Source organism: Gorilla gorilla, chromosome 7, assembly GCF_029281585.2.
Source record: "Gorilla gorilla gorilla isolate KB3781 chromosome 7, NHGRI_mGorGor1-v2.1_pri, whole genome shotgun sequence".
NCBI classification, from domain to species: Eukaryota; Metazoa; Chordata; class Mammalia; order Primates; family Hominidae; genus Gorilla; species Gorilla gorilla.
Genome location: NC_073231.2, coordinates 100,218,752 through 100,232,677, shown reverse-complemented (window position 1 = coordinate 100,232,677; position 13,926 = coordinate 100,218,752). Strand labels below are relative to the sequence as shown.

The window sequence follows — 13,926 nt, the reverse complement described above, 5'->3', positions numbered from 1 at the left end:
GGCCTTTCTCTTAAAACAATTTCTTGCTTTCTTTGGAATTCCTGTCAGTCAGATATTGAACCTCATGAATTGATTCTCTAATTCTTTTTTTTCTCTCCTATTGGTCATCACTTTTTCTTCTTAATGTATTTCCTGTCAAACTCTCGTACTATTATCTTCCAGCTCTCCTGTTAAAACTTTGTCTATCATTTTACATTTCTAAGATATTTTTCTAATTCTTGATTGTTCCTTTTGAAAAATTGCATCCTCTTCCATTGAACGATAGATAGCTCTTGTTTGAGGACATTAATTATTTTCGGAAAGTTATCTTCTGTTTTTTTTCATTGCTTTGTTTAATTCAGGTTTGTTTATTTTGATTTTTTCTTTTCATGTTGAAGCTCACTTCAAATAGCTGGTGTTCCTTGGTGTCCACAGTTAAGAGTGAAGCAGTAAAACATTAATTGAACACTGTATGGATAGGCAGGGCTCGTTGACTAATAACCATCATTGGGTAATCAGGCAGCAAGCTAGCTTTTAAATTTGGGGACTCCCTATCTGTGGATCTTTTCTGGGGAATCATTTAAGTCTTTCCATAGATGAATCCTTTAGTAGTATCTTCCTTGGGCTGGTATGTGGGGTGCCTGGCTGCTGGTATTCTAGTAGTTGGCAGGAAAAGGGTAGAGGGATCTTATTCAGTATCTGGACTTTCATTAACACTTTTTTTTTTTTTTTTTAAAGACAGGGCCTTGCTCTATTGTCCAGGCTGGACTGAAACTCTTGGATTCAAGTGACCTTCCTGTTTCAGCCTCCTGAGTAGCAGGGGCTACAGGCATAAGCCACTACATTGGCTCTCCTGCCTTCTACAGTCAGTTCCCTGGTCTAAGTTTCTTTGGTTTATTTTCTCCAGATAATAAATACTTTATTTGAGAAAGAAAAGTCAACTGATCACATGGGAGCAGGGCCTGGGTTCTACGTACCAATGTTGTAATAGTTCCAGTCTAAATTCCTTCCTTCTCAGGTACCTTAGCAAGATTCTGTGGTGCAAATGAACTGTCATTTGTTTCTCACTGGAATCTCCCTCTTTGGGCATGTAGGCGTCACCTTGTGTATACTTCTAAGCAGGTGACTGCTTCACTATGCTTTTTGTTTTCAAATATCTTCAGAGTTAGTTTCTGTTCATTTTTGTATTTTGCTCATTCTCTTGCTGTTTTTAGAGTGAACCTCAGAGAGATGAAGAAGGCAGAAAGGTCTTTGCCGCACTATCTTAAAACTGGAAGTTTAGATATTGACTTTAAAATGGAATATGCAGGAATACCTATGTTTTAATTGTACAAGGTCATTGTTGCATGTTCTTTCAATGTCAGTGATAATATTATTGTGGTATTTTCTTTCAACTAAGAAAATCTAATGCTGCCTTTAAATTTATCTAAAGAATCTTTCTTTTTGATTGACAGGGTGGTGTTGGTATCCAACTATACACAAACCTTGAACATTTTACAAGAAGTATGTAAGCGTCATGGATATGCTTATACAAGACTTGATGGACAAACACCAATCTCTCAAAGGCAGCAGATTGTTGATGGCTTTAACAGTCAACACTCTTCTTTTTTTATTTTTTTGTTAAGTTCAAAAGCTGGTGGTGTAGGACTTAACCTCATTGGAGGATCTCACTTAATTCTCTATGACATTGATTGGAATCCAGCCACTGATATTCAGGTAGGAATATTTATGCATTAAATAGATATTATTGAATGCCTGAGGATACAATGCCTATTGAGGATACAAAGATGATGATGATATATAATATCCACTGCATAAAGAGCCCTTATTTTGCGTGAGGCACTCTCCTATGTGCTTTCCATCTATTTAATCCTCCTAACAAGCCTACAAGGATGGATATTAGTAGTCCCATTTTACAGATGAAGATATAGAAGCTTGTTCTAGATCCCACAGCTTGTAAGATGCAGAGCCAGGATTCAGACCTAAACCTGTATGTCTCCAGGTTCTAGTTTACTGCAGAGTTGGGCCTTTAGGATGTTCATGACCATCAGGTGAAGACAATAAAGTTACAGATGCTGTGATTAGTGTTTATGCAGGCTACAGTAAGGGTATAAAAGTAACATATTTAGGAAAATATTTGAGAAGCCTTTGGTTTTCTTTAGAGTACAGCCCATCTTTTTGTATCTTGAGTTTTCTACCTGTAGAAAACTTGGGGGATCCCAAGACAACCCTCAGGTTTAATGATTCACTAGAAGGACTCAACTGAGAAAAGCAGCTATACTCACAGTTATGTTACATTATAGTAAAGAATACTCAAAGCGGTAAGGAAAAGGTACTGAGTCCAGGGCAGAGTCCAAGAGAGACCAGGCACAAGCTTCCAGTTGTTCTCTGCCAGTGGAGTTTTATGGACAACACTTAATTCTGTCGGCATTGGTGAGTGACAGTGCATATAGAATACTGTCCACCAGGGAAGTTCATCCATGTCTTGGTGTCCAGAATTTTGTTTGGGGTCAGTTCTGTAGTCATGGAACACCTGTATGACTGACCTTAGTTAATCAGTCTTTAGCCTCCAGAAATCAAACTACATGATCCAAGGCCCCACCATATAACATTGTTAGCATAAACTATCTGGTGTGGCCCAAGGCTTCTGGTAAACAGACACTCATATCAGGCAGGACATTCCAAAGGCCTAGAGATGATCTCTTAGAAGTTGGTTGAAGGCCAGATTTTTATTTGAAATGTGCAGGGTTTGAACATCAACACTTTAATGCACAGTATCATTGATAAATCTTTAAACCACAGGGATCCACCTAGAGCCTTAGCTGATTACATGTATCCTAGGTAGTTCTCAGGGGCAAATCTTTAGCTATTTGGACTGAGAATGAACCTCCAAGCCCATGCTACACTTGGTTCTTTCCATTCTTGCTGTCCATACTCACTTTCCCATTGATGAAGATCTATTCTCTCACTCTTGCATGATACTCCTCTAGTTATTTTGCAGTACCATAGTTAAGTGTTCACTCATCCCTTTCTTTCTGCCAAGAAAAAGCTATGAAGTAGGGCATGCTTCACACACCTGAGATTTGTTTTTTGAAGCTGTATGTAAAATATAGAATTCCGAATTTTAAAACATATTTCTGCAAATTGCATATGTGGAAGGGGCCATTAGTTTCTACTGTACTCTCAGAATTCTCACTTATTTTCTATAGGCAATGTCTAGAGTATGGAGAGATGGTCAGAAATATCCTGTACATATTTACAGACTCCTAACTACAGGTAACAACCCTTCAGTGTGACAAAAATGTGTACCCTTTGAATAATTAAAATTATTTTTTGTTAGCCTGTGCTTCAGTGTCAGGAATATATTGTTATTTTGTTAACTAGTATGTTACTAAACATTTTACCCAACAAAAATAATGAACATAAAGATCTGAAGGAAATCTAATTAATGTTTTCTCTTTAGGTACAATAGAAGAAAAGATCTATCAAAGGCAGATCAGTAAGCAAGGTCTTTGTGGGGCAGTTGTCGACCTCACCAAGACATCTGAACATATTCAGTTTTCAGTAGAAGAACTTAAAAATTTGTTTACATTACATGAAAGTTCAGATTGTGTTACTCATGACCTGCTTGACTGTGAGTGTACAGGAGAAGAAGTTCATACAGGTTAGTTATATTTTAATTCTGTTACTATGTAGTAAAGTTAATTTATTTCTCTTTAGCAGTTGAAAATATTTAAAGAATAACTTTATAATATTTACCATTTGCATATGTTAGTTTTATTTTTTTTCTCAGCTCATAGGGCAGCTGCCAGATAGAGATATTTGAGAAAATATTCAGTAGAATCTTATTCTCTGAATTTTAGCTTTTTATTTCTGAATCACTTGTGAAAAATTGAACTTATTTAGGAAAATCTTTCAAGTCCTGGTGTAATGGCTTTGGAGTTAGAGTTTTTTTTTTTTTTTTTCCAAGACAGGGTCTGGCTCTGTTGCTCTGTTGCCCAGGTTGGAGTGCAGTGGCACAATCATGGCTCACTGCAACCTCCACCTCCTGGGTTCAAGCAGTCTTCCAGCTTCAGCCTCCTGAGTAGCTGGGACTACAGGTGTGCACCACCACACCTGGCTAATTTTTGTATTTTTTGTAGAGACGAGATTTCTTCATGTTGCCCACACTGGTCTCGAACTCCTGGGCTCCAGCGATCTGCCCGCCTCAGCCTCTCAAAGTGCTGGGATTACAGGTGTGAGTCACCGCATCCAGCCAGAAAAATGGTTTTAATCCCTATTTCTCTTTCACAAAAAAACATACAGTTGACAGAATAATCCTGTTGTTTATGTTGTAGAGAATTTATTCATAATGGGGTCATATTTTCTGAGGCACTCAGAAGCATAGGTCAACATACTTCTCAGTAGTTGATGTAACTGCTAGTGCTGCTTAAGTAAAGCTGAAAATTTACCCTCCAGAATAGACACCATTCAAAAAAGAACTAGATCAGGAGTAGGACTTGAGCAATCAATGTCTAGTAGCTGAAAGTTACTTAATGAATTACATTAAGATAGGTTGCAGAAGTTAGACTATATAAGACTGAGATGGAAGAATTTAGATTTTGTATAAACATGAATATATTTTATATAAGTGTTTCTCTTCTATGGAAATGTTTATATAAATGTTTCTCTTTAGGTACAATAGAAGCTTATTAGTTTATTAGTTATTTGTCATATAAATTATATATGATTGTATTTATTAGTTATATGTCATGTATAAATATATAACTAATAACTAAATATAATAAATATAATCATGCACAATATATAATTATAACAATATATAATATTTGTGGTAGTTAAAATATGTATATATTTTTATTTTTTAGTGGGTAGAATTTAAACTTCATAGAAATGTTTTCAGATTTTCTCTTTCTTCATAGCCATTTTGGTAATTAAAAATATTAATTAACACTTTATCCTCCCTATTAAATTTTTTCCTGTTTTAATAATTTCTCTTCTTTTCTCCTTTTTCCTTGTATTTAATGTTCTTTTTCTAATATTTAAGTTTAATACTTAGCTTAATGATTTTTCAGTCTTCTTTTCAAAGAAGTGGATATTTAAGACTATACATTTTCCTCTAAGCTGCCCATAATTTTGATATACAGTCTTTCATTATTCAGTTCTAAATATTTTGTTTTTTCATTATGATTTCTTCTTTGTCTCATGAGTTATTTAAAAGTATGTTTTAAAATGTATTTTAGTTTTTGTTACTGAACTCTGGCTAATGCTCTGTAGTTAGAAATAGAACTACATGATATGGATTCTTTGGTAATTATAGAGACTTGGGGTATGGTCTAGTGTGTGGTCATTTTTTGTAAATGTTTGTTTTGTGCATGGAAATCATGTATATCCTCTTAATTGCCTAGTGTAGAATTCTGTCATATTAGCCAGATTTTGTTATGTAATCCATTTTTTCTTTTATAGATTTCAAAAATGACTAATTTAACTTTTGAATCGGTAATATATTTACATGACTCAATTATTTAAAAATATAAAATGTACATGGTGAAAACTCTTCCTCCTACTCTACCTCCTACTCTACCCTTATCTTCCTAATTTCTAGCCTTCTACATCAAAAGAAACCACCACTATTAGTTTTTTTGTGTATCCTTCCAGATATATATGTATGCATATATAAGCCACTCTAGATATATATTCTTGCCCAGTTTTCCTCCCAATAAATTATAGCATATTATATTTCTGTACCTTTTTCACTCAGTAGCGTATCTTGAGATCTTTCCGTATTGTTACAGAGTTTCCTCATTCTTTTTCTTCCTCAGCTGTATAATCTTCCAGTGTATAGATATATCATAATTTATCCCCCACTATATTAGTCTGTTTTCACGCTGCTGATAAAGGCATACCTGAGACTGGGCAATTTACAAAAAAAAGAAGTTTAATTAGACTCACAGTTCCACATAGCTGGGGAGGCCTCACATTCATGGCAGAAGGCAAGGAGGAGCAAATCAGATCTTACATGGATGGTGGCAGGCAAAAAGAGAGCTTGTGCAGGGCAATTCCCATTTTTAAAACCATCAGATCTCGTGAGACCCGTTCATTATCACAAGAACAGCACAGGAAAGACCTGCCCCCATGATTCAATCATCTCCCACCGGGTCCCTCCCACAACACGTGGGAAATATGGGAGCTACAAGATGAGATTTGGGTGGGGACACTGCCAAACCATATCATCCATAGATGTATAATTAGGTTATTTCCCATAAGTGTGTATTTTATTCATGTATCATTTTGAATATCTTCAAGTATACCTATAAGGTAAATTTTTAGTATTGCTGAGTCAGAGAATGTGTACATTTGTAATTTTGATAGATATTGCCAAAATGCCCTTTGTTGGATGTTGTGTCAATTTACACACTCCCAGAAATACACTAGAATGTCTATTTTCCCATAGCCTTGCCAGTTTAGTGGATTATCAAATGTTTGTATTTTTGCCAATCTGATAGTAAGAAAATAATATATTGGTATAGTTTTAATTTGCTATTCTCTTATTATGAATGAAGTTGAGCATTTTCCTAAGTTTAAAAACCATAGTTCTTTATGTGAACCATCTCTTCATATTGTTTGCCCATTTAAAACATTAACAACCTAATTTTTTGTTAGATATATTATTCAAAGAAATATATTAAAATATGAAACTTTGACAGTGGATTAGAGAAAATTGTTATTTTGTCATTTTCTGCTTCATATATTTTATATCTTCCTTGTGAAATATTTTTTTCATTATGGTTTCTCTATTTTATTGTTATGTAGTGATCGCCTTATCCCGAATGTCTTTTGCTTTCATTTTGTCTTAACATATTACGCTAGTTTTCTTATCATTAGGGTTTGTCTGGTCTATCTTTTCCCATCTGTTTACCTTAAATCTCTCTGTGTTCTTATGTTTTAGGTATCTCTTGTCAATAGCATAAAGCTGGATTTTATTTTTTGTCCAGTCTGATATTTTGTTTCAGTGAGAACATTTAGTTTGTTTGCATTTATAATTATTAAGGTATTTTTATTTATTTCTACTGTCTTTTCATTTTTTAACGAGGGCCTAATACTGGCTAACTCTTAGTTAGCCAGAGGTTTTTTGGTTAGTACTTTGCAGGTATTATTCTATTGTCTTCTAATTTTGGAAGCAATCTTGTCATCTCTTTTCTTTTTTTTTTTTGAGACGGAGTCTTGCTCTGTCACCCAGGCTAGTGTGCAGTGGCGCTATCTCGGCTCACTGCCAGCTCTGCCTCCCGGGTTAACGCCATTCTTCTGCCTCAGCCTCCCGAGTAGCTGGGACTACAGGCGCCTGCCACCACGTCTGGCTAATTTTTTGTGTTTTTAGTAGAGACGGGGTTACACTGTGTTAGCCAGGATGGTCTCGATCTCCTGACCTCGTGATCTTCCCGCCTTGGCCTCCCGAAGTGCTGGGATTACAGGCGTGAGCCACTGCGCCCAGCCTTGTCATCTCTTTTCTTAAAACCTCAATGATTATGAACACTGACAAGAATTTGATGATATTAAGGAATGACTTGAGGCTTTTCTTTTAGGTGTGATAAAATTTCAAAGAAGTGTTTATCTTTTAGAAATGTAGAATGAAATATTTATAAGTGAAATGATACATGCTATATATTTATTATATTTATTTGAAATTTCCCATAATTAAAAGGTTAAAAAAATAAAACCTCCAATAGCTTCCTATTGCTCTTAGGATAGATACTAAAATCTCTAAATTGGTAAGTTAGTCAGGGCAGTCTAATTGCTGTAACAAGAAACTAAAAAAGCACAATGGTCTAACACAATAGAAATATGTTTCTCATTTGTGTAACAGGTCATTGTGGGCATTTAGTGGACAGCCTTTCATAAGGTAATTTCGTGATCCAGGGTTCTTTCACTTGGAGCTCTTCCATCCATTTGGACCTTAGAGTCCTCTGCTGGGATCTCCTGCATCTGCCAGCCAGCAGTGAGAGAAGAGATAAAGTAGAAAATTGTTCAGTTTGAAGGATGTTTATAGTTCAGACCTGGAAGTGACATAGCTGCATTCCATAGGCCAGACTCAGTGGCAATATCTAACCGTAAGGGAGGCTGGGAAAGGTGACTAAGTGCCCTGGAGGAAAGAGAAATGGATTTGGTGAATAACGGCTGGCCTCTGCCATTCATGTTTTGCATAATCCAGCCCTTGAATACTTGCTTCACTGTGCATTACTTAACTTCTTTTGCATTATTCTTTGCTTTTACTCTATAGGCTTTAATTGCATAGGCTCCTATCAATTGCTCGACTATGCCAGTGTCCCTTCCTTTTCATAGCTTTTTAATGTGCTTATCATGGAATGCTTTATCTTTTTTCCCCATCTAGTTCTTTTCTCATCTTTCAGATCTTAATAGAACATTTCCTCAGGGTGCCCTTCACTTACCTTCCAGACCAAGTCAGCCTCTCTTGTCATATGTAAGATAGTTCCCTGTATCTTTCCTTCATACCCTTACCTCTGTTTGTAATTCAGCTCCACAGTCCCTTATCTTCAATTCTGAAATCTAGAAAGCTCAAAAGGTTTTTTTTTTCTTCATAAATTTGTGACAAAATTATTTGTGGCAAAACCTTACCTAAATTGATGTGAGTTTATCAATAGTCTTTATTTAACCCATTTTGTAAGACTATTTATGACTTGCTACAGAATGTTAATGAGTTTCATTATGGAATGCTGACCCAGATTGTTCGAATTATATTCTGAATTTGTAAACCTGGCCCCACAGGTTTTAGGAAAGGGATTTTGAATTTGTAATACATTTTTCGGATGATTATTTATTTAATGTATATCTCTCCCACTATACTGTAAGGTCCTTGAAGTCAGAGACCATGCCTGTGTTTCTTCATCATTTTACCTTTGCTGTTTAAATCAGTACGTAGTAAATAATTTATAAATGTTTGTAAAAAGAATGAATTTGTTTTAACTTGAACCATGGTGATCAAATGTAATAAATCACATAAACTAATTATCATAAAACAAAAAAGTATTGTATTTAGCAGGATATTGGCTTGCCTAAGGATTTTCTCATTGTTTTACTTATTACAGGTAATTCGTTGGAAAAATTCATTGTCTCTAGAGATTGTCAGCTTGGTCCACATCACCAGAAATCTAACTCCCTGAAACCTCTTTCTATGTCCCAGCTGAAGCAATGGAAACATTTTTCTGGAGATCATTTAAATCTTACAGATCCTTTTCTTGAAAGAATAACAGAAAATGTGTCATTCATTTTTCAGAATATAACCACTCAAGCTACTGGCACATAGTGGAAGATTACTTCTGACATTCCATTGCTCTTCTTTTGAAAATTAGTATGGTAATTAAATGTACTTTTTGAAAATTAATAGAATTATTTAAATTACAGTATATGTTGCAAAATATATCACTTTTGATACAATAGTCAAAATTGTTTGAGTGGTTTAATGTTTTGTAAATATTAAGTGTTTAAATGAAAAATTAAAGATGTGCTTATATCATTGTATAATTGTTAATAATTCCTTGATTAATACACTTTCATTAAGTATCTACTGAGAAATTTTTATAAGGAATATAAAAAGGTAAAATACTTAGTCTCTGTCTTTGGGAAAACTAATCTGATTAGAAATATTAGACAGAGGTTTGAAACAACTGAAAAACTTGGTAAGTTTAAAATATAGCTCAAAGGAGAAAGAGAATGAGAGGTTAGGATTGCAAATGCTAAAGATGTTGGATGTAATAGTTGCTGCAGGGCAGTTTGAGTGAGAAAAGTCAATGGGTTAGTGCAGGAGTTGAAGGATTTGGGAACACTTTAGAACACTAGTTCCTAGTTTGGGACCTCAGACTTATGCAGTCTATAAAGCCATGTCTACCAAATATTGTTTATGCACTGAACAAAGGTTCAGCTACCATCATGTAAGGGTTATCTAGAGTAATTTTTGGCATTGAAAAGAGTGTTTTAGCTGTGCGCAGTGGCTCCAGTTTGTAATCCTAGTTACTTAGTAGGTAGAGGCAGGAGGATTGCTTGAGGCCAATAGTTTGAGACTAGCCTGAGCAACACAGTGAGACCCTGACTCTAAAAAACAAACTTAGCCAGATATGGTGGCACATGCCTGTAGTTCCAGCTACGTGGGAGGCTGAGGTAGAAGGATTGCTTGAGCCTAGGAGTTTGAGTTTGCAGTGAACTATGATTGGATATGATCCAATATCCATCCTGGGTGACAGAGCAAGACCCCATCTTAAAAAAAAAAAAGGTTTTAATATACAAAGCAAGCTTTAGAAGACTGAAGCCTGCAAAGAGAAAGGAGTTACTAATTTAATTTCCAAATGGGGCTTCTGTAATCAGCTTTTGTTTCCATTTAGGAAAATTTCTTTTAGACAGAAAATACAGGCATACCCTGGAGATATTGCAGGTTTGGCTACAGACCACTGCAATAAAATGAATATCACAATAAAGTAAGTAACACATATTTTTGGTTTCCCAGTGCATATGAAAGTTATGTTTATACTATACTGTAGTCTATTAAGTATGCAATAGCATCATGTCTGAAAAATGATGTATTTTCCTTAATTTAAAAATAATTTGCTAGAAAATGCTAATGGTCATCTGAGACTTTAGTGAGTTGATGCCTTTTTTTTTTTTGGTTTTTGTTTTTTTTTTTTTTTTTGAGACGGAGTCTTGCTCTGTCACCCAGGCTGGAGTGCAGTGGCATGATCTTGGCTCACTGCAACCTCTCCCTCCTGGGTTCAAGCAATTCTTCTTGCCTCAGCCTCCCGAGTAGCTGGGATTACAGGCATCCGCCACTGTGCCCAGCTAATTTTTGTATTTTTAGTGGAGACAGGGTTTTGCCATGTTGGTTAGGCTGGTCTTGAACTCCTGACTTCAGGTGATCCACCTGCCTTGGCCTCCCAAAGTGCTGGGATTACAGGCATGAGCCACCGTGCCCGGCCTGTTATCTTTTTGCTGGTAGAGGGTCTTATACTGATGTCAATGACTGCTGACTGATCAGGAACCTGGTGAAGGTTGCTGAGGGTTGGGGTGGCTGTGACAATTTCTGAAAACAAGACAGCAATGTTTGCCACATCAATTGACTCTTCCTTTCACAAAAGCTTTCTCTGTAGCGTGCGATGCTATTTGATAGTATTTTTCCCACAGTAAAAACTCTTTCAAAATTGGAGCCAGTCCTCTTGAAACCTGTCACTGGTTTATCAACTAAGTTTATGGAATAGTCTAAATCCTTTGTGGTAATTTCAACAATGTTCACAGCACCTTCACCAAGAGTAGATTCCAACTGAAGAAACTACTTTCTTTGCTCCCCCATAAGAAGTAACTCCTCAATTGCTCAAGTTTAGTCATGAGATTGCAGCAATTCAGTCAAATCTTCAGGCTCCACTTCTAATTCTAGTTCTCTTGCTGATTCCACCACATTTACAGTTACTTCCTCCACTGAAATCTTGAACTCCTCAAAGTCAATTATGAGGATTGGAATTAACTTCTTCCAAACTCCTGTTAATGTTGTTATATTGACATCCTCCCATGAATTGCAAATGGTGGATCTTTTCCAGAAGGTTTTCCATTGATTTTGCTCAGATCCATCAGAGGAATCACTGTCTATATGGTCATAGCTAGCTTTACACAATGCTATATAATATATATAATATGACTTGAAAGTCGAAATTACTGCTTAACCCATGTACTGCAAAATGGATGTTGTGTTAACAGGCATGAAAACAACATTGATCTCCTTGTACATCTCCATCAGAGCCATTGGATTACTAGGTGCCTTGTCAATGAACAGTAATATTTAAAAGAAATCTTTCATTCTGAGCAGTAGGTTGCAACTGTGAGCTTAAAATATTCAGTAACCCAGGCTTTGTTGTTTCATTTCTAGAGCACAGGCGAGTAGATTTAGCATAATTCTTAAGAGCCCTGGGATTTTTGGAAGGTGGCTTCAACTTAAAGCTACTAGCTGCATTAGTCCCAAACAGAGCCAGCCTGTCCTTTAAAGCTTTGATGTCGAACATTGACTTATCTTCTCTAGCTATGAAAGTCCTAGCTGGCATCATCTTTCAATAGCAGGCTGTTTCTTCTACATTGAAAATCTGTTGTTTAGTGTAGCCACCTTCATCAATGATCTTAGCTAGATCTTCTGGATAACTTGCTGCAGCTTATCCATCAGCACTTGCTGTTCACCTTACACTTATATGATGTGGAGACAGCTTCTTTCCTTAAATATTATGCTAGCTGCAAACTCTTCTGCAGCCTCCTCACCTCTCTCAGCCTAAATGGAACTGAAGAGATTTAGGGCCTTGCTCTGGATTAGGCTTTGGGAATATCGTGCCTGGTTTGAACTTCTTTCCAGGCCATTAACACTTTCTCCATATCAGCAATAAAGCTGCTTCACTTACCATTTGTGTGTTCACTTGTAATTTCCTTTAAGAGCTTTTTCTTTGCATTCAGAACTTGGCTAACTAATGCAAGAGTCCTAGCTTCCAGCCTGTCTTGGCTTTCAACATGCCTTCCTCACTAAGCTTAATTCTGTCTAGCTTTTGACTTAAGGTGAAAAATATATGACTTTCCCTTTCACTTGAACACTTAGTGGCCATTGCAGGATTATTAATTAGCTGAATTTCAGTATCGTTATGTCTCAGGGAATAGGGAGGCCCAAGGAGAGGGAGAGAGATGGGGTAACCAACAGTTGGTGGAGCAGTCAGAACACACACAACATTTATTAAGATTGCTATCTTACATGGGCATAAGTTATGGTGCATCAAAACAATTACAATAGTAACATCAAAGATCACTGATTACAGATAACCCTAACATATCATCATAATGTAAAAGTTTGAAATATTGCAAGAATTACTAAAATGTGACACAGACATGAAGTGAGCACGTTTTGGGGAAAAGTGTCACTCATTTGCTTGATGCAGGGTTGTCAGAAACCTTCAATTAAAAAAAATCACAATATCTGGGAAGCACAACAAAATGGGGTATAACTATTGTCTTGAGGTGTTAAATACTCAATTATGTATAATCAAGGATGAATTCTTTTAATTCGTTAGTGCCATACCTGGGTAGCTAGCTGTACATCTAGGATTCATGAACAGGCAGTTTGGGACCAAATTCGTCAGTGAGGAAGTAGCCAACTAATAATAAGTAAAAGTGCTATTTCTTGGCCCCATGTGTAGACTTCATGCATGAGGCTTTACATACAACTTTTTTTTTTTTTTTTTTTTTAAGAGAGAGGGTCTCACTATGTTGCTGGACTGAACTAAACTTTCAATATCTATCTTGCATCGTATCCTTTTCAGGCATAAAGTACTTAAAAAACATTGATAAAGGGCAGGTAATTCTGCCTGTCTTTTTAAACAAAAATTTATGTATGTATGTATGTATTTATTTATTTATTTTATTCACATAGTTCCAGCCACTCTGCAACTGCTGCCTGTCTTAACTGTGGTGTATGCAAGGGTGTGCTGCCCAGATTGCCCCTTTCAGAACCAAGGCGCTTGTTTCTCCAGCTGCCAGAAGCATCACCTGTGGGCCACTTATAGCCAAATTCTTCCCCAAGAATAGCCCTCAGCTGAGAGGATCTGCCTCACCCAAGATTATGCTCCTCCCCTGGTTGGCCAACATTTGGTGACTAGTGGATGCTGGGTGGAAAGGCCCAGCACCCTTATCTCAATTCAAGACAAATCTGTCAAAAGGAACATTTCAGCTCCTTAGGTAAGGGTGCTGGGCCCTGTTTTTATAGTGGATACCTATTGTTCTTCATAAAGTTGTTTGTTTGCCAAGTAGTGTGGGAAGTAACCTTCCATCCATTTCTCTGCCTCACTCTGAAATCTTCCAGTATCCTGCATGAGAGTGATTTTGCAGTAGAAATTTCAGAAGAGGCTGAATTTCATGGGAGAA

The 13,926-nt window shown here is 36.4% G+C and overlaps 1 protein-coding gene across 3 annotated transcripts in view; it reads left to right on the top strand.

Annotated features, from left to right (window-relative positions):
• Window positions 1-9,516, top strand: part of RAD54B (RAD54 homolog B) — a 103,355-nt gene extending 93,839 nt beyond the window's left edge. For 2 of the 3 annotated variants that reach the window (XM_019032956.3, XM_063709375.1), the window contains 4 exons: window positions 1,434-1,695; window positions 3,189-3,255; window positions 3,443-3,643; window positions 9,084-9,516. In XM_019032956.3, coding sequence (XP_018888501.3) covers window positions 1,434-1,695; window positions 3,189-3,255; window positions 3,443-3,643; window positions 9,084-9,301 — 748 coding nt within the window. In that variant the 3' untranslated portion in view covers window positions 9,302-9,516. The remainder of the gene's footprint in view (window positions 1-1,433; window positions 1,696-3,188; window positions 3,256-3,442; window positions 3,644-9,083) is intronic. The other variant, XM_063709374.1, reaches the window with a different exon arrangement.
• The last annotated feature ends 4,410 nt before the right edge of the window (window positions 9,517-13,926 follow it).